This window comes from Orcinus orca, chromosome 15, assembly GCF_937001465.1.
Source record: "Orcinus orca chromosome 15, mOrcOrc1.1, whole genome shotgun sequence".
Taxonomy (NCBI): Eukaryota; Metazoa; Chordata; class Mammalia; order Artiodactyla; family Delphinidae; genus Orcinus; species Orcinus orca.
In genome coordinates this window covers 15,706,358-15,727,639 of record NC_064573.1, presented here as the reverse complement: position 1 = coordinate 15,727,639, position 21,282 = coordinate 15,706,358, and the positions used below count along the sequence as shown (strand labels likewise).

General features: G+C 45.4%; 1 protein-coding gene across 12 annotated transcripts in view; it reads left to right on the top strand.

The window, feature by feature from the left end:
* The window catches only part of ZNF532 (zinc finger protein 532), a 109,583-nt gene that overhangs the window by 3,871 nt on the left and 84,430 nt on the right, over positions 1-21,282 (top strand). The window contains exon 1 of one of the 12 annotated variants that reach the window (XM_049697700.1): positions 3,993-4,108. The exons of the other annotated variants lie outside the window; for them this stretch is intronic. Within the exon in view, the coding sequence (XP_049553657.1) occupies positions 4,036-4,108 (73 nt within the window). The 5' untranslated portion in view covers positions 3,993-4,035. Of the gene's footprint in view, positions 1-3,992; positions 4,109-21,282 lie in introns of those variants that run through there. 12 annotated transcript variants of the gene reach the window in all.

Here is a 21,282-nt window from a genome sequence, read left to right as displayed (position 1 = left end):
TGGTAAAAGTACAGTCAAGAGGAGCCCATAGAAGACACGATTGAAAACAAATTTCTCCCCTACTCTGTGGAGGGTATTTTGTTCCTCTTTGCATTCAGCAGAGCAGTCTTTTCAGAAGTGCCGAGGGTCTTAGAATGGGTTCTGTGCTGACAGTTGGTGGGCAGAATATCTGCAGTGAAGGGTGTCAAGTATGCAAGGGTTTTATTGTTGAAATGTTTTTCATAGGATTTCAGAGCATCCAGCGTGTGATAAAACTGGCAAAAGAGAAACAACAGGGCATGGTTAGCTCAGAATACTTTGTGTGGTATTTAATAGAGATAAATGTAATCTCGGACTGGGAGACCAGTAAATAGCTCACGTGATGGAACAAGATTCTTGACAAATCACTGTGCGAAAATTGGTTTTCAATTCTGCAACATTTTTGACTGCCAGAGGTTCTGTGTCTGAATGTGGCAGAAATCTGCTTGCAAAGCAGATCCCAATCCACGTTGCATGATATGCTGTTCCTGCTTTTCTGGTGCCAACTAAAACTCAGATGGCTAATGTGATAAACCTTAATTAGCTTAATACTACAATAAGCTGTTTTATAATTGAGTCCTTCACTCCTATCTTTAGAAAGTCAGTGATTTTTATTTACCTTTGACAGCTAACCCCTTGCAGTGACTGTTTCTTGATAGGATGTTTTAAAGCCCTTTTTGTAAGGCATGGCGTGTCCCAGAACGTTCTGGTTTACTCTCTGTGGTTTTTAGATTTGTTACTCCCCCTCCCCCCAGAAGGCGCCTGGAAAATAGCATTTGCTTTGCACGCAGGCCCGTCTTTCCACTTTCCAGCTGCAGAGAGCCGTTGCAGGTCAGAGAGCTGGTTCTCCAGGGCTGCAATCAGGAGCCCATCTTGGCTGGAGGTTTGTCTCAGGTGGCGATCTCATGCTGGGCTCTGAGGATGTGGCAGGCCCAGGTCTCCCGGAGAGGAACAGAGTTTTCTGGGCTCGGGAATGTGAGTGCGGAGAAGCCGCAGTATCCTCTTGCCCAGAAGAGCCAGGTGGGAGTAGGGTGGCACCCACCCTTGGTGCCCTCCGGGTCCCCCCCCCCCCCCCCATCTGTCGCCCTGTGGGCAGCCACACCTGGAGCCCGGAGCCCAGCGCCTGCTCGGGATTGCCTGGGGCAGTCTCCAAGGACGCCAGGCCGGCCGTCCCCTCTGGAGGAAGAATGCGTCGGTTTGGCTGACTGAGGGTCCGCTGGAAAGAAAGTGTCACTGGGTGGTGAACCTTTGCTTGTTTTTATCATTTGCCTACTTAGCCTCACTTTTTCCATGTTAAAGAACGTTGGATCCAGGGTTTTTAGAACTCTCAGCCTCCTGGTTTAGGAGAACTCTCGCTCGCCTTCTCTCTCTCTCTCTCTCTTTTGCTGTCTTTTCTCACAAAGAGATTCCCCACCCACCTCCCACCTTGACTCCTTTCTAAAGGAGGGTCTAGGAATGCTGCAGCCAACACGTGGATGGAATTTTCTGCTGATACCTTTGACTAGGATGAGTTAGAACTTCAGGATTTGTAGTCTCTCCCCCCTCCCCCCCGCCGCCTTTATTTCTTCCCTTGAAATGCTTTCTTGGGCTGTACTGTGGGGTACCGTCTGTCTCCCGTTGGTTGTGAATAAGCTTTCCCATATCCTTGGTGGAACTCCATTTAGCTGTTCACAGCTGGGGTGGGGGTTGCCTTCCTGTGGAGCCTCGCAAAGGTTGCCAGCACGGGGAGGGGGGAAAGACTTGGGGTTGCCCCCCACCCCGTCCCCCTAACATTTCTTCCTCATCAGTGCAATACAGTAGCAACAAAATAATAACAACAGCCACTGTTTAACGTCGAGGAAATCCACACCTTTGTGTTAATTATACAGGCAGTACCTCAGAGATCCCGTGGGTCTGGGTTCCAGACCACCACCAGAAAGTGATGATCGCAGTAAAGCAAGTCACTTGAATTTTTTGGTTTCTTGGTATGTATAAAATTTATGTTTACACTGTACTGTAATGTGTGCAGTAGCGTATCTAGAAAAACAACGTACGTATCTTTATTAAAAAATACTTTATTGCTGAAAAAAATGTTAACTATCACCTGACAATGCACAGTTGCCACAAACCTTGAATTTGTAAAAAAAAAGCACAGTATCTGTGAAGTGCAGTAAAGCAAAGCGCAAAGGAGGTATGCCTGTATTTGGCGTATAATCTTTAACTATGTCATGGTTAAATAATTAACTTTTTACCCTTTTTTACTTTTAAATTTACATACAGTAAAACCCATGGTTTTATGGGTTTTGACAAGCGTGTAGTGCTGTGTATGCGCCACCACTACCCATAGGGAGTAGTTCCCTTGCCTGAAAAACTTTCCTCCTGCTGTCCCTTTGCAGTCAGACTCTTCTCTCCACTCCAGCCTCCCGGCAGCCAGCGATTTGTTCTGCCCTTATATTTGGTCTTTTCCAGAATGCCATACCAATGGCTTCTTTGACTTACAAAGTGCATTTGAAAGGCATCCATGTTGTCTTCTGTATCCATACGTGGTTCTTTTTTTTATTGCCAAGTTGTGTCGACCACTGTATGGATGTACCACGGTTTGTTTCTCTGTTCTCCTGTTGAAAGACATTAGGATTATTTCCAGTTTTTGGTGTTTGGGAATAAAGCTGCTATAAACATCTGCATACAGGTCTTTTGTCTGAACATAAGTTTTTGGTAAGGGCTTAGGAGTGGGATGGCTGGGTCATATGGTAAGTAGATAAGAATTAGAAGTTAGGAATGAAAGTAAATTCAGCTGGTCATTCCTCACAAAAAAGATCTAGCCTTGTCAGCTGCAGTTAAGACTGCCCAAGTAAATTTTTCATAGCAAATGTTATCTGAAGACACTTGAGAGATGTTCATGATAATAGACCACTCACTAACGGGATGACAGGCTTTATAACCCAGAACTAATTGGAATTAGCCGAAAGTGGAAACAAGAACCTGCCAGTGGTGAAATGGCCTTTATTCCCTTCAGCAGTTATTCCTCATCTCCTCAGAGGCATTCGGCAGGTTCCATAAAACACCAACCAATAATAGAATCAAAATTTTGGAAAGGGGTACGAAAGAGCTCCGTTGAAATCTTAGCTGCAGAAAGAACTTACCGTTAATGATAAGTTGTCTGATTTATTGACTGTCAAAATATTGGTGTTATTTTAATATTTGAAGTTATTATTCAGCTTTTGTGTCTTTTTTTTTTTTTTTCCTGCGGTACGCGGGCCTCTCACTGTTGTGGCCTCTCCCGTTGCGGAGCACAGGCTCCGGATGCATAGGCTCAGCGGCCATGGCTCACGGGCCCAGCCGCTCCGCGGCATGTGGGATCTTCCCGGACCGGGGCACGAACCCGTGTCCCCTGCATTGGCAGGCAGACTCTCAACCGCTGCGCCACCAGGGAAGCCCTGTGTCTTTTAAAGAAGTGAAAGTATTTAAGCAACATAGAGCACTGAAGTAGGGAGATTTTGGAAGCAGCTTGGTTTTTTTTAGAGGATAAAGCAGTGTTCAGGATCAGGAGAGGTTATGGTGACGTGTGGAGGGAGAGGAGCTCGAGAAGTGGGAATCATTGTTAATTTGGGGATTATTTCATCCATTTAGCAGATACTGCGTGTTTACTAAGCACCGGACGTTGTGCTAGGCACTGGGAGGACCGAGGGAAAAGGAATCCAGAGAGGAAAACCTAGTGGGAAGTAGCCTACAGATGCTATGATAGGAATGTGAATAGGCCACCTAGTGCCAAGCATGGAGGGAGGAGCCCTGGAAGAGGTGGCTGCTGAGCACAACCAGTAAGAGTATGTAAGGCAGGCAGAGACTTGGGGGAAGAGCATGAGAGCCCGATGGAGTGGCGTGTGGAAAGGCCCTGGGAGAGCTTGGTGTCGCAGGTGGGGATGGGAGAGTAGGAGGAAGCTACGAGGCTGACAAGGGCCAGGCTTCTGAAGTTCATTTTATATCGTCCATTCCAGCGTGGGCTTCCCTGTGTAGACAGCAGAGGCAGAAAGACTTTTCATGACAGAGGTCCTGGGCCAGCACCACGAGGATGGAATGAGGACTGAGGACTTCTCTGGCTGGAGGCAGGGAGGTCAGAGGGGAGGCCCCACCCCAGCAGTGCAGGAGAAAGGAGGAGGGCTCCCTCTGAGGCGTTGGTGTGGGGCAGGAGTGGTAGGTGGCTACTGCATCAGGTGCAGGTGTGTGTGTGCTGGGCCCCGACTGGATATGCAGCGTGATGGAGGGGTGGGGGCAGAGGCTGCTCTCTGAGGTTACCTGCCGCCACGGGTTACTTGCGTCTCTCAGATTCTGAACTCAGGAGGCAGAAAAGATTTGGGAGGTGGAGGTGTTGATACAGTGAGTTCAGGTTTGGGTTGTGTTGCCTGCCCGCGGGGTGTCCTTTGCCTCCCAGATCTGTTTGAGCTGGAGGTCTAGACTGGCGGCAACTAATACAGAACAGAGATGATAGAAGAAAGGTATGAAAAGGTTTGAGTTTGGGCTCCCATAAGATAATGGTTTCTATAGTAAAAAGCATAAATGAAGGGGAGGTAGGGGCTGAAGAACTTGAGAAGCATGCTTCAGAAAGTTGGAGGGCAGGACATTTCCAGAAAGGCAGACCACGTGTTAGTAGCTGACACCTGCAGGCAGCACAGTCCGTTGTGGTGGCCTTTCCCTGCATTTAATAGCAAGACGATGAGGTGAGCTGTATGCTGTTATCCCCATGGTGCAGGTTGGGAAACTCAGGCCAAGATCCTGGCCAAGGTGTGCCAGCTCAGAAGTGGTGGTGGCCACCTAGAGGGGTGGGATAGGGACGGTGGGAGGGAGACGCAAGAGGGAGGGGATATGGGGACATATGTATGTGTGTAGCTGATTCACTTTGTTATACAGCAGAAACTGACACAGTATTGTAAAGCAATTATATTCCAATAAAGATGTTTAAAAAAAGAAAAAAGAAATGGTGGTGGAGGCAGAATTTGAAGCATGTTCCTCGTCACTGGGCTCTTCTGCCTTCGGGACAAGGGGAAACCATGGAAGGTGCTTGGGGGGAGGAGGCTAGAGAGACACAAGTAGCTGGTAAACAGCAAAGGCACCGAAGACTCTTGCGTTGGGAGTGGCCGTTAAGGACGGTGAGTGTGTCATGGAGAAGCGGGGAGGCACAGTCGCGGGCCTTTGTAATTAGGCAGGTTTTCCTGACCTTAGTCGTCATGGAGAGGGGAGAATCTGTATCTACACCCAAGACGGACAGTGCTAGGAATAACCTGTTGGAAAGACTTAATTAAATGTTTTTTTCTGGGTACTAGGGTGAGGTACAAATTGGGAGAAGGAACCAAGAGGTGTTTTTGTTTTATTTATTCTTTGAAAAGGATAAGAAAATCAAAGGAAACTGAAAGTGGTGTTGTGAAAAATCTTTTGTTCTAACACAGAAACATAGTTTAAAGAATTCTTTGAATCATCTGCTATAGACAGGAAGTTCTAAATTCTGCCTGTTTTAGAATGAGGGGGGAGAGAAAATTCTACTTAATCTAAATCTGGAGACTGAAATAAGTAATTTTTAGATGAACTCAGAGTGGCCTTCTTAGCTGTCCCAAGTATTCCCCACCAAGTATCCTCTAGTTGATGGTCGTTAGGGCCCCCAAATGCAGGTTTTGTTTTCAGTCAGATATTACTACAACGGTACATAATTAGAGATTCTGAGCATCTTGAAGGATTCATAGAGACCTAAAGGTAAAGTCAAGGTGGTGTGGTTCTTGAATGTCTGTCTTCTCAAGTCAGTCTTACCTTCTAGGGAACCAAACTCCTGCTGACTCATGGGTCTGGTAATGGGTATTGATTTTGATAATTTTCTTCCGTGAGGAATAAATTCTTTAGGTATCTGAGCAGTAAGGATTTTTGAAAAACTTCTAGGTTAGAAAATTTCTAGCTCTGGGTTAAAAAAAAATCACAAAGCTGGAAATACATTAAATATTTACAGTTATCTCCTTATTTTCTGTAGTGAGCCTAAATTGGTAGTAGTGCCGGCCGGGGCTGGGGGGTGGTGGTTCAGCAGGTAGTTAATATCAATAGCACATTTGGAACTAGAACCCAGCACTCTAGACCTCCTGGTCTAAGACTGTTGCCATCATTCCTTTCTCTCTGCCTTCCAAAATTTCTCATATGTGTTTTGACGGTATATATAGGCCAGCTCATACCTACAGTCCTTACATCCTGTGAACCTGAGAGGTTGAAGGATTCAAATGAAGCCCTCATATAGGTACTCATTGATAAGCTGGTTCTTAACGGTTTTGCTGATTTAACCTAGCAAGAGTGGGGAAGGTAGTTTGAGGTCTCTAGCTTGAGAAGTGATTATGGCTAGTGTTCTACTTAAATTTGGGTGGAAAGGCCATGGAGATTTTCAGTTGCCTTTGGTCAGCTCTCAGTGATAGATACCTGTCTGCCCAGCCCTCAATGATATGAACCTGTGTTCTGCCCCTGGCTAGCTGTGAGACCTCAAGCAAGTTACTTAAATTCTAAGCCATACTTTTCTTGAGGGTTGTTTTGAAGATTAAATGCATATGAAGTGCTTAGGGAAGTGGCTGGTGCGTGACGAGACCTCCCTAAAATCTTAGCTATCGTGTTCCTGAGGCTTCCTGTTATAGGGGAAGGGCCTTAGGCCTGACATTTTCTGTCTTGGAAGGTAGTGTTTCTCCTGTTCTTTTACCTCCTTTATCAGTAGTGATTTTTGTTTTTGGAGGGTGGGGCGTGAAAACTTACACAGTGAGTGTCTCCTGCCTTGCCTTTAGGTTTTCAGTTACAGCTGCCCTATATCTGGTGAAAGTGGGTGAAATCTAGGTAAGAGTACTTGTTCCTACTTGGCTGCACTTCCCTTTTGTAGCTGGAAAATCTTGGACAAATTTTGTAGTTGTAATCTTACAACTGTCTTTGCTCCCAGAAAAATTCAGCCCCGTCGGCGAGTGGCTAGAGTCTGGGTTGTCCGTCTACTGGTGTAATTTATGTCAACCAGAGTTTAAAAACAAGCAAAATTTGATCGTGACTATATGGCAGGTAGCTCAAGCCTCTGTTCCGTCCCTTTCCTGCGCATGTTCGCTTGCAGGGACCAGATAGTCGTGTCTTGCACACTGGGATTTGGAGGTGATGGAAGATTGAGTGGAGAAGGGATCCCCGGGACCTTTCTGTCCAGGACTGCCCTGTCCAGTGCGGCAGGCACCAGCCTCACATGGCTTTTGAGCACTTGTAACGTGGCTAGTCCTAATTGAGATGGGCTGTAAGCATAAAGTATACACCAGGTTTTGAAGACCTATACAAATAAAGAATGTAAAATGTCTCACTAATAGTATATGTTGAAAGGATATTTTGGTTGAATAAAATTTATTATTAAAACTTACTTCACAACATTCCCTCCCTTCTATTCTTTTAAAAATAGGAATAGAAAATTTAAAACCATGTATTTGGTTTTCATTCTATTTCTGTCGGACAGTGCTGGTCTGGATTGTTGGATGGACAACTAAATAAATTTAACAGTGAAACTCCACTGGTGCCCTGCAGTGTTCATATTTATTGATGTTGAGTCCCTCTTTTGGTTGAAAAGGATAGTGTAAGAACTACGTTAGGGTCTCCTTGTTAGAGAAACTCATTCTCCCCTAGTTTGGGCTCCCTTTCTCTCGCAGATATTCCTAATTCATCCCCGGGTTATGGGGTTGAAACATGCGTGCCGGTTGGTGTCTGCTTCTGAATGGAAAGGGAACTAGCATTTACTGCAGGTTTACTGTGTGCTAGATGCTTTACACTGACTGTCGCCTGAAAGGTAGGATATCCCCAGGGAGACTTAGAGGCTAAGTGACCAGAGGTGGCACCACTAGTGACAGACTGAGCCTAGACTTGGACCAGGGTCTGGCTGGCTCTGGAGTTCTTCCCTGTCTCCCTACCTGCCGCTGCTGTCCTGTACCTGCGGACCACAGTCCCATGTCCTTCCTGGGTGCCCTTGTTATCCAGATGGGACTCCTCGCACTTTAATTTACATACAGATCACCTGGGGGTCTTGTTAAAAGATGCAGATAATGATTCAATAGGACTGGTACGGGCCCAAGATTCTGCATTTTTGACAAGCTCCCAGGTGATGGTGATCTGCTGGCCCGTGGACCACACTGAGTAGCAGAAGTCTCCACTGTTTCCCTTGGTTTCAGACCTGCTGCCTTTGCTTCCAGAGTGATCTGATTCTCCCAGCCTTGCCTGACTGTGGGAACTCACCCTCGCTTTGCATCTGATGCCAGTGAGTGCAGTTGGGGTCAGCCCTGGTTTTCAGCCATGGACGCCTAGTCTGGCGTGAACACTGATTTCTGGGTACACGGGGTCTGACTGGATCCTCAGTTTATTCTTGTTCCCACATACCTGCGTTACTCCAGCTTTATTACCTTGAGCCCTTGGCATCTGTAGTCTGATGAGACAAGGTGATTTTAATATTGAGATGAGATCCAGGAGATACACGACAGGGCTCCAACCATTTCAAGTCATTGTGATGAAGACTCTCAGGCCTTAAGTCAACACGTAAGAGTGACTGTGCCATGTTTGGGTCAGGGACTTGGGATCTGATGGGAGGTGAGGACTCAGAGCTGTTAGCCGGCCACTATTTCTGCCTCCGTACCTGACAAGGAATTGGGTGACTTGTGACTTCTCCTTAGAATGGGAGTCCTAATGAGCCGCCTCCCAGGGCCGTGTTGAAGCATGGCTAATCCCCACCACCTGCTTGTCCAGCGCCTGATGAAGGCGACCACCCTGGAGTCCCTGGATCCAGATGCCTTGGGAAAGGTCACTCCGGGGCCCGGGCCAAACGAGAGATTGAGTTCTAGGAAGGAGTTTGGTTATGTGTTTGAACGATAAACTGTAGACTACGAAACTGTAGTTGGCTTGTTTCTGATGTTGGGAATGGACATTGATTAGATTAGTTGTAAGGATAAAATGGTATCTGTTCCATGAGATAGTTTGCCACCCCATCTCTCTACAAGTAAAGCCTTCCATTTCATAGAAATCCTAGTTGAGTTTTAGCTCTTACTGGACATTTGGACACAGTTCTGTGATACATGGATCCAGCACATTGAATACGATTTATTAATTGTTGGCTAAATCCGTCAGCTCCTCGTTTCGTGCAGAATCCCTGCCTGGGGTGGTGGAGGTACGTGTCTTGGACCTGTGAGTGTGTCGTCCATGGTGTCACATTGCCGTGCGGGGAGCAGGGACAAGGCTGGGCATTCAGGACGGGCACGGCCACGGAGGCAGCCCTGGAGAAAAGGGTTGGAACCGTGGATGTTAACCTGAGTTGGGGGTGAGTTCAGGATGTAGTGGGGTAGTGAGTCAGAAGCCTTACTGGAGTATGCCAGGAGTCAGCGTCAAAGACCAGGCAGACAGATGTGCAGAGAACATCACCAGGCAAAGCAAAGATGGCTGGTCCCCAGTGCAGTGAGCTAGGAAAGAACCGGGAGTGCGCAGCATGTAAGAGTCCAGGACCACAGGCACCAGGAGATGTGCACGATCTCTGTGCTCATAGCAGAGCCCCACGGGATGATTGTGGAGCGAGTTAGTGAACAGGTGAGTGAGTGAGCACAGTAGGAGGTACAGTGCCCATGGTCCCTGGATGACTGAATCGGAACCAGCCTTACGAGGTGGCCTTCACTTGGGATGGTGACAACCAAGGACAGCTCAGGCGGCCGAGGTGAGGAGACGGATTGGGAGAAGCAGTAGCTCCTTGTAGACAGGATTCGCGTGGGAAGGCATTGCAACGCTAGATCGTTGGAGTTCGCTTGACTTTAGAGGACACGCGATCAGGACACGGCTGTTTAAACCAACACCGTAAGAAGGGGGCTAGCCGTTAGGCCCCAGCTGCTGCCACGAGGACCTGAAACTGGGAACTCAGACGTCATCTTGCTCTAAGGTTATTCTTTGCTCTTTTTAGGGCCACGCGTCCTCAGTTGTCACTCTGTGCCTCTCCCTTGGTACAGCGGCGTTCTCTTTCCTGAGCATGTGGCTGTCCCACAGCCCACGTGTCCCCGCGTCCTCGTTTAAGCCGCCGGTGGACATCACCTGTATTCCTCAGTCTCACTGCCAGTTCTCAAGACCAAAAACCTAATTGGTCCTGGTCTCATCCGCTGTGGCTTGGAGGGCAGGGTTACTGCTGACCCTAAACAGGGGACAGTAGTTTCAGAGGAGGTGGCCAGTGGGCTTGTGCAACACCCTGAGGAATGTCTGCTACAGTAGAGGGATCATAACGGCAAATGGCTGCAGTGTTAGCTGTCTTTGGTGTGTCTGGTCCCGGCATTCCCCATTGTACGATGTGATGCTCTAGAGAATGTCATCCGAAGAGCAAGGTCTGGCGGCCGCCTTTGTTCTCACATCGGTGCACCAGTAAGTAGATGAGTAAAGGCTGTGAAAATACGAGCTGCTCGTGTTTATTAGCGAAGTTCAACAAGCTGTAGGCCAAAAGGAGGCAATGAAGGGGGGGGTGCCTTTTATAGAATGTGCTCTTGTTCACACGTGGCGACGATGCTGTGGACCAGCTGTTGGCTTTTTCAGTCAGGACGGGGTCTCCTTGGTTTGTCCCGTCTTTCATCTGCTCTCCTCTCTAGCCTAGAGCCCGGGGTTGCTCTCCGACTCCACCGTTTAGGGAGCGCAGCCTGTAGCATTGCCGTAATTCGTTACTGTCAGGAAACAGCTCAGCCATAAACGAGTGGAATTTGTGTCAGGTTTTCACACTGTTCTCTGATAGGCTCATCTGGCTTCTAAAGGTAGAGGTGGGAGGAAATACACAAAAAAGGAAACATTGCGTGGAAGTAGCGGTTCCAGTAAAGATAAACTTCGGGTGCAGTTTTGAAAAATAGAGGGATGGAGTTTTTACAAAAAGGGAAAGCAGACCGAAGGAGGGAAATGATGGGAAAGCTTAGCGCCTGGCATGAGAAGACGACGTGTGCAGAGGACGCCGGGCAGAGTCTTCAGGCTGGGACAGAGATTTTGAGGCAGGAAATGACTCAGAAAACAAGAGTTGCAAGGAAGATAGCTAAAGGGTGACTTGGTCACTTTGGGAAAGTGCAGTGAAGGAAACTGTGTCTGTTTGGAGACACTCTGGATTTCTGAATCATCAGGCCTCACAGCAACCCTGACAAGTGGGTGGCCTTAAACCATTTTATGCCTGAGGCACTTGAGGCCCCGAGGATGAACAGATACGCCAGGCTGAGCGGCCAGTCATTGTTGGAGTCGGTGTTCACAGCTGCCTCTTTGGGACCCGACGCCTGTACCTTTTACATTCTTCAGTATAGGAGCCAAGGTGTACGAGCTCTTTTGAGTGTAGAAGTGCAATCTTTTCTCTATTTTGTGTTTACTCAAAAATCACAAAAACAGAATGTTTAGCTTTCAGTATTTGCTCCATAAATGCATAGCACGTGTCTGAGGAATGCACTGGACTGGGGCGCTGGAGGTAGGAAAACTGGCCGAATGGCTGGAGGAATTGTTCAAGCGTCATGTTTAGGGTCTCTCCTGGGTGCGTAGATGTATATGTGAGGACTCGCATGGGGGGTGGCGGGGGCTTGGTGTGAGTGTATGAATGTTTGAGGCCCCTCACAGGTGTATGTCTGTTTGGCAAAATGCAAGTCTGGTTTAGCTGTCCAACGTTCATTTGGGGGAATGATTAAACACATGGTTTAGTACTTGAGTAGTAATAATTAAGCTTTGCTGGTTTTCATTTAGATGACTCACAGATTTTTAAAAAATTTCTTTTCCTCCTAATCTTGGGCATTAGGGTATTATTGACTTCTGTTGGAGTTTCAGATTTAGCTATAACTTCTTTGGTTACACAGTGCTCTAATTTCAGGTCATTGAGGATAGGAAAATGGTGTTCTGCCTCTGCTGGCTTCTTAGAAGACCTTGCTGGGCTGCCTTTCTGCTAGAGGCATTTGAGTGAAGGATGCTCATTATTAAGTCCATGTAGTTGTTGAGAATTCTGGTGGCATCTGTGTCCTTATCGTCCCCTATTTGGGGGCATCAGAGTTGTGGCTGAATTTCTTCTAGGGCTTTCTCTATGCTAGAATTCTATCACTGGCCTTGTTTTGATGTTTTAATAACTCACATTAATATGTACTTACTATATTCCAGGTACTATAGCCAGCACCTACCTGGATTGTTTTATCTAATTCTCACAATAACTGTGGGGTAGATCTTACCATCTCCATTTTCTACTCAAGAAAACAGAAGCTTAAAGAAGTAACGTGCCCAGAATCTTGTAACTTTTAAAGAGCAGAGCCAGGACTTACTCCAGTTTGTCTTATTCCAAAGCCCAGGTTTTAGCTGCCACAACGTACTGTGGTTTAGAGGTGTCATGTCTATAGCTGATCAGTGGGCGGCTCAGATATCTTTGAGGTTCAAAGCCACGGCTTCTGGGTCAACCAGTATTTCTCCTATTGTCAAGATTCAGGAGGTGTGTCTTCTTTGCTGCCCGACCCTGATGTGGCTATGGCTACTGAGAGTAGGTGAACATTAAGAGATACCTTGGTCCCCTGATTTTTCTTCCTTTACCATCCGTAAACGTGTGCCTACCTGTGTGCATGTGCGTTTGGCAACACAGATAGCCTCCTCTTGGCAGTACTCACAGAACCGGTCAAACACTGTTTTTATAGTCATTTCTACGGCAGAGTCCCTTTAGAAATACTACCTCTTGTTCTTCCTCCATATTTGGAGATTCTGCTCTCTTGTTCTTTCCTTAAGTTGTCTTGGGTCGATGCAGAGGTGCCCCTGGAGAGGAAGTACCAAGAAAAACATGGAGGTAGAGTTGTTCAGAAACACGGGCAGGAAGCGTCTCCCTCACACTCGGCTGCAGAACTCCTATTTCCTAATACCGTCCTCCAAGGAGGGCATAATTGATTAGACCTTGTTTCAAATATGTCCCAAAGATGTCTCCCCCCGAAAGCTTCCAGCATCAAATAAGCTTGGGTAGTGTTCCCAGCCTGGGCACCGGAGCCCCATAATGAAGTTTCGCACTAGAAGTTCACATCAGCACTTGGCAGGTTCAGAGAAGCCTTAAAAGAAAGGTGTGTGTGGGGGTGCTGAATCCAGCACTTCCCAAATTCCTAGACTGTAGAATCCCTTCTTTCGCCTTTTTGGTGGAAATTGAACAGCAGGAGGAGTGTTCTTGGGGGACCATTGTTCCAAGCTGTCGGTTGTCTTTGATGAAATTAGTAAAAAATGAGGGAGGGCCTTGTGAGAAACAGACACCTTCCTCCTTCTCCTCCTTTTAATAGAACATAGCGTTGGACAAAAATATGATCAATTCTCTTTCTCTGTGTGTTTCTGTTTTCTGTCTACTCCAGGAAGAGAACTTTAAGTGAGTTTTCTTTTAGAGTCAGCAGCCTGTAGACATGCTGTGAATGATAACCTTGGGGGATGCTCTCAGTCATGTTTTATAGATGAAAGTACTACCTTTCATAAATCCAAAAATGCCTTAAGTGAATTTGGTATCTAGCAAGACTAGGCAATGGCCTCATTTTGGAATTCAGGACCAGTTGTGATAACCCTGCGGGGAGCCCCTTTGTCTACACCCTTCCTCAGCTGGTGGGAGAGGAAGTGGAGGGGTAGCTGGAGTGGTGACGCCACCCTCTCTAGGCTGGGAGGTGGCTCTGGTGTGCATGCGCAAGGGGAGCAGGTTTCTCGTGATCTTAGGAGGATTAGGTGTTGGTGGGAGGATAACAGGTTATAAGGGGAGTGTCTGTTCATGCAGAGCAGGGCTTTTCACCCTCAGCACTGGTGACATTTGGGGCTGGGCAGTTCTTTGTCTGGGGGCTGTCTGTGCAGTGTAGGATGTTCCGCAGCGTCCCTGGCCTCTACTCAGTACCCCACTGGGTGCCAGTAGCACCCCTCGCCCTGCTCCGATGTGCCGACCAAAAACGTCCTGGACATTGCTAAATGTCTGTGGTGGCAGACGAGGGGCAAAATCACCCCCGTTGAGAACCACTGACTCAAAGCCTTGTAGCAAGGACGACACTTCAAAACTGGGCTAGTAAAAATTCCAAAAGAAAGACCTCTGAGGGAAGCCGGCGAGCACGTGTGGCTGGACTGTGAAATCCCCAGAGAAGAGCAAGATACCTTCAGCTGCTAGGGCTCGCCTCCATGTTTTCTAACGCTGGAAGTCTCAAAAATGTTTGCAAATAGCTTGTTTCGTATTTAAAATAAAAACGTTGCTGGTAAAATGAATACAAAACAGCAAAAGATAGAGCCGCTGGTTTGATGGGAGCATTTCAGGGACAAAGGCTTCTGTGCAGGATTTAGGATTTTTGTGCAAAACTCTGGAAGGCTTATTCAGGTGACAAAGGAGAATTACTTTGAAGCTCTCCTGTCTGTGCTCTCAAAATATCGCCTCTAATTTAGAAAATCTATACTTTGCTTCAAGCTACAATTATAGAGATGCTACTGAAAAGTGTGGCATTTATAAAATGCCAAAGGAATGCTTCTGAAGCCTTCATGAGTTTTTCTCTTAAGCCAGGATCTTTTGTTTTTAGTACTTAAATGGGTCTGTAAGTGATTTCTTAGTTTTGAAATAATTGGAATTCACCAAACACGAAGCATTTTGTATCCAACTAATAGCAAAGAAATTTAGAAATTTTTTTCTTGCTCTCTCATCATTGAAACTGTTTGAATAACCCACTTCAAGCAGAGGCTGTAGTGACTTTTTCTGAAGTTTATTAATGGTGACAGATTTAGCCCAGACCCTTTCAGTATTTCTATAAACTCATGGACAAATTAGTGAATTGCCGGCACAGGGGCCTTTTAGTTAAAAGAATGTGGAATATCCAGTGGGAGATAGAGCGCTTGCAAAAGTACCTTTGACAGAATTGCCAAGGTTGATGATTCTGACTCTCCCCGAGTTCATAGGAAATGGAAACTTTCATCTACTTCCCTGTAGGTAAGAGATTGTGAAAATGCTTAGGTGGTGAACTTTGAAAACCATCCTGCCCCTGCCCTTTCTGGATTCAGGCGTCAGATGTTTAGTGTGAAACCTGAGCCTTTCTATGAACTTTACGTATCTATACATTTTACGTATCTGTATGTATAAATGTATAAAATGCAGTATGCTTATTTTACATAACTGTCTGTATAAACATGTACAATGCAGTATGCTTATTTTTTCTTTTTGATTTTAATGTAGTGTATATATTGTTTTAGGAACTGGTCCCCCCCCCCCACTAAATGGTGTATCTTGATTGTTCCATGTCAGTATCTATAATAGCTCTACCTTACTTTTAATGAGTGCATAGCACTCCATTAGAAAGGATGTACCATAAACAATGTGAATGTACTTAACACTGTTGAACTGTACACTTAAAAATGTTTAAGATGGTAAATTTTATGTTATGTATATTTTACCACAATTTAAAAAAGAAAAAGGATGTACTGTAATTGATATAATCATTTCTCTGCTGATGGACATTTATACGTTTTCCAGTGTTTTGCTGTATTGCAAATAACTGTGCACCAAACATTTTTACACAGATGCCCCTCACTTTGGAAGATTTTATTTCTCTGGTTTAAAGCTTTGCGCCTGTGCACTAAGATCAATGGCATGTCTTCCAGATCCAGCAACTGGGATCCTGGCCCTTTTTCCCTTGGGAGTAGCTAAGGAAAGAACAGGTTTTTCCTTCTGGACTTTAAGAATTTCTTGGTTGTGAGTGTGGTTTTGGAGAGAGAATCCCATAGTTTGTAATCTCCTCAGATGAAGGTTTTCTTTCATTAGACTTGGAGGGTGTCTGGGCAAGCCCCTTGCCCCAAACACCTGTTTACTGTCTCGCGCCAGATATCTGCAGAGACCGTCGGCCCAGGTAGGTGACCTGGTTCCCAAAGGCATTCCTGGAGGTGAAAGGAAGGCCACCCGTTGGGAAGACCGGTGGCTGAGTTTCAATAACCGGGTTTGGCCGGCCGCTTAGGGGCTTACTCCTTCACACAGTTGTCTGGGCAGAACTGAGCCAGCTCTTCAGACGCAGGGCTTTGGTATTTGGTCAGCTCTGACTCCGGCCTTCGAGCTTTTCTAGCAGAGCCATCATGTTGAAATGCTAACCCGAGGGCAGTCCTGCCCTTCAAATTTACATTCTGCTTTCTAAAGAAAAACACAGGACAGGTATTTTTGGACGCTTTGTGTATCCGGTTAAGTAGCTATTCCATGTTTGCGAGCCCTGGCGCTCACGGCAAGTCAGCACAACTCTATTTTTGACTCTTGCCCAGGGAAAGAAAACAGCGGTCACGTGGATGGACTGGGGTTGCTTAATTTGGGTATGTCGGGTGCGGCTTCAGTCACGGGGCAGTCCAGCACCCTGAGTCTCCCGCGCTTGGTGTCGGGGAGGTGGTCTGGTGGCAGAAGAGGGACATAAACTGGTCCTCGGCAGCAGTGCGGGACCCGTCCCCTCCCCCTGGGGCCTCCACAAAGCCAAGCCAGAACCCCAGGGCTGAGCGCGCGGGAGCCTCTGCCCTGCGGGATGAGCCAGTCGTGGTGAAAGTGTCCTTTCCCAAATCCTAGGACCACGCTGGGCGGGGGGGTGGGGTGGGGGGGTGAGCTGTGGTTAGTCCCACTTCCTGAGGAAGTGACTGAGGGCGAGCTCTGTGAAAGCTGCTTTATCCAGGAGTCCCGCGGGGCCAGCCGGGGAGGAGCAGACATCCCATGCAGATTGGTTGTCCTCTGGGCAGGGGCTTTGAAATCAAAGGAGCCCTCTGCAGACATCTTTCTGTTAGTTCCGTTTGATGTTTTTGTGCTTCGCTCTCAAAAATTATTTCTTACTGCTCTGCCGTTCCAGTTGTCTTTCTGTGGATGTCCTGTACCTGGGTAAACAGAAGATGGAAAGAGCAGGAGTTTGTCTTCCACACAGAGGGTTTTCTGGGGTTATGCTCTGATCTAAGTTACAAAAACGCAAATGCATTTTAAAGGAATGTAGTCACTTGAATAATAAAACACAATTTTCAGGGGATATTTAATTTTCTACAGGCAGACTCAGGATACAACTCCGGGGTGTTCATTAATAAAGCAAAATGTGGAAAATGGGACATTTCGGAACATTTTAGCCAACTGCAAATTAAAATCAAATATTAAATCCGTTTTAACTCCATGTGAAAGTAAAGAACCACTTCTGACGTACCCTGTCATGGCTCAGTGTTGCATATTTTCTAATTTTGTGAAGATGGAATAGAATATTTTCATTTTGAGTTAAAAAAATGATTATGTGATTCAGACTTTCCTTCCCTTTTCCTCCTGTCTTCAGCATATTGTGGGCCATATTTTCTCTTTCCTTGATTTTCCTCTCTTCCTTCCCTTCTTCCCAAGCATTTAGATAACACTTAAGAGCTAAAAGCTCTGAAGTTAGGTAAGTGGAGGTGAATAAACTCCTCGTGGGCTCCCTGTGTCCAGGTGGGCGTCACATATAAAGAAGGGTGTTTGTCAGGGTGGAGCCTCCATCCTGCGGGCTGTCTTTCTTTTACTTTTTCTTTATATTACTTTTACTTGCCTCTTCATAGACATATTTGACTTTATTTCTATAAAATACAGTTACTAAGAAAACAGCATCACATTAACTTGTACATTCAACTTGAAAGGGCGTTTTCCCAGACTGGAGCAGGTGCTTAGAAAATATAAACTCCTAAGTAAAATGAAGTACCGTTGTCAGTGCTCCCCTGTCATAACCGGCGCATATCCAGATGTTGTGTGCCTCAGGCTTCCACATTCTTTCCTACTCTTTTTCACCAGAAGGGTGGTTATTACCTCTTTAATGACTTCTAGTTAGTTTTTTGACCTTTAACTGTACCTGGTATCTGCTTGCTGAAATCTCCGTGACTCTGCATTGCCCTGTTGAAGGAATTCTTTTTTTTTTTTTTTTTAAATTTTCATTGGTGTATAGTTGCTTTACGATGTTGTGTTAGTTTCTACTGTACAGCAAAGTGAATCAGCTATACGTATACATATATCCCCTCTTTTGGATTTCCTTCCCATTTAGGTCACCACAGAGCATTGAGTAGAGTTCCCTGTGCTATACAGTAGGTTCTCATTAGTTATCTATTTTATTTATTTTAAAAATTTTATTTATTTAATTTAAAGATATTTATTATTTGGCTGCATCGGGTCTTAGTTGCAGCATGTGGGATCTTGGTTGTGGCATGTGAGAATCTTTCATTGCGGCACGTGGACTCTTCGTTGTGGCACATGGGCTTCTCTCTAGTTGTGGCACGTGGGCTCCAGAGCATGCGAGCTCTCTAGCTGCGGCACGCCAGCTCAGTAGTCGCGGCCCGCAGTCTCTCTGGTTGTGGCATGCAGGCTCAGTAGTTGCGTTGCGCAGGCTTAGTTGCCCCGAGGCATGTGGGATCTTAGTTACCCCACCAGGGATTGAATCCACGTCCCTTGCATTGGAAGGTGGATTCTTAACCACCGGACTACCAGGGAAGTCCCAGTTAATCTATTTTATACATAATATCGGTAGTGTGTATGTGTCAATCCCAATCTCCCAGTTCATCCCAGCCCCCACCTTTCCCCAAAGGAATTCTCCCCCCAACCTTTTTTGAGAAATTTAAAAGTACTTTGTACTTTAAATTTAAATTAAATTAAAATATAATTTAAATTTAAAAATTATGAGTTACATATCAAATACTACCTATATTCCTACCAGCCACTCTTTTAACTGTGAATGTCTTGGTACACATGTTCTGTTCCCTCCCCCTCTGTCTCTCTGTTCAGCCCTCTTTTCTCCTCCTTTCCCTTCTCCTCCTCCCCTTTTCTCCTTTTTCCTGGGACCTGGGACCTTTGTACTTAAGGATATTTTAAAAATCACCAGATAAAATGGATTATGCTTTATAAATGGGGTTTTAAAGTTTTTTTATACTTGGTTTTGGTCTATTGTTTTGCATATGTCTTAAGACTTTTTACCTAAAATAAGAATTTATCTATACCAAGTCTGACTAAAGGTGCCTTGGAAAGTTGACTAGCTACCTCATTCTGTCCTTCTGACCAGTGCTTTTCATTGTCGACCATACCATTTTCTGTCTCACCCTGGCATGATAGGACAGTAAGTGCCAGCCTAAACCACTTTGCCCTCTCTCCTGAGGCTTGGTGAACTCCTGGGTTCATACTTTGCTTGACTTGGGGGAAGTCGTCGATTGCCTAGAAAAGATTTCCTTCAGGCTAAGATCCTTTAGGAAAGTGAAAGTAAAGGAGTACCAAATATCAGGCATGTGCATACATATGGATACTTCTCCGTAGGCAAGCCTGGTTTACTCTGAAGTCAAGAATATGTGGTCTCTTGATGAGTGGAATGACAGAAATTGCTCTTTGAGACATGGTAAACAAGGGTTACGCTTTACGAGCGTGAGTAAATGGTTTTAATGTCTCTGTTTCCCTCATCTTTCACTTTATCACATGAGTTAAAAATACATCTTCAGAATTTTAAAGCAAATGGGTGAAACTCAGCACTGTATATCTTAAAGGTTATTTTTTGAAGTGTTCTTATTTTTACAAGAATTCTTGAAGAGAAAGTTTTCTCTTGCGGTTCTGTGCTTTGGCAGAGTCTTTTTGGAATAGATCAAAGTCTGTATTTAAAAGGGTACTCCTGAACAAATGTGTGTGTTGAAATAACGTGGACGTATGTCTGTGACATGACGGAAACGTGTATAGACATAGAAAGTTGTCTGATATATTGTTGAACTTAAAAAAAGCCTATTATGTTAAAATTATATATGTGTTTTTATGTTTATGCGTGCATTTAGAAGTCTGTATCCGAAATATTATCAGTGATTCAAGTGGGCCTCCTGGAGACTTTTACTTTCTGTTGCTTATACTTCTGTTTTTTTTTTTTTTAGAATATTGGCAAAGAGCATATACTACTCTTACAAGAAAAATGTTTTAAAAATCCAGGAAAGAAAGCGAGGTATTTTGAATAAATGGCAGTCTGTTGTCTAAATAAAGCTCTTTTCAAAGATGCTACCTGGGCATTCAGTTAAGAGTGATCCTAAGGACGACGTAGCGATGTTCACGTAGAGATTTTGAATCTAAGAATCTAAGAGGTTGTGTTGGCTGGAAGGTCCCTGAGTGGGGGGTGAAGAAGACAGAGGAGGTAGGATACTATTAGTGCAGCGGAATTCATGCAGAGGGACTCAAGGTTCTGCTGCTGATGGACGAAATGATGGGCTTCTTGCCCTATCGTTGCTGTAGTGTTCATTACACAGAACGTCTAAGGAATGCTTGTCAGTAAACTGAGAGCAAGTTGGTTATTCCAGGCTATCAAATCAGCAATTTCTAATTTGTACTTCAAAGAAACAAAAGAGTAATTAGAAGTTTCTCATTACTTTTAGACATCAGTGAATCTCTTCCCATTGTGGAGTAAGTTAATGGTTAGCTTTCAGAAATGAGGTAATTAGGAAGCTGTATACATTTTTGGATCTAAGTGCTTATTACTTAATATATTAGAGCTGCTTGAAGACCTAGCTTCCTCGTGAAACGGTTGGCTTTAGTATTTTATCTTTAAAGGGTTTGTTTGGCCTATGCGTCTCTGTGTGGAAGCCAGAGAGAGCAGTGGTTGTGTGGGGCGGAATGGTGGCACCGTTGGAATTTAACTGTGGATCAGCTGGGTGGTTCCAGCGTATCCGAATCCTTCAGGAAAGCCGGCAGAGTTCACTGGGCTTATCGTGGCTTTGTCCTTCTCCTGTACTGACTGTCTTTGGTAGTGCGGTAGAAGAGCCATTTCCTCTGGCTCTAGACTCACACTGCTTAGAGAGGGAAGAGATGCTCCACGGCCCCGTGCTGTCTTGCTGGTACCTTTGTAGTGGATCCCCATTGTCTTCTTGTTCTTAGTCCATCATTTGTCTTCTCATTATCAGCGCTTTTGCAAAGAAGCATAAATCCATGATTTTCATCATGGAAAGCCTTCTGTTTAGGAAGTGTTTAAATAATAAAATAAGTGAAATAATATTCTCATTAATCAAATCCAATAAACCATGGCTCGCTCTGGGTATTAATTGGCGAGGCTTTAGGAGTATTGACCTCCTTACTCTTCCTGAAAGCATCAATTAATCATTTGCTTTTTCTGCAGTTTTTGTTTTTTTTAATACATTTATTTATTTATTATTTATTTATTTTTGGCTGTGTTGGGTCTTCGTTGCGGTGCACGGGCTTTCTCTAGTTGTGGTGAGCGAGGGCTACTCTTTGTTGTGGTGCACAGGCTTCTCATTGTCGTGGCTTCTCTTGTTGTGGAGCACGGGCTCTAGCCACACGGG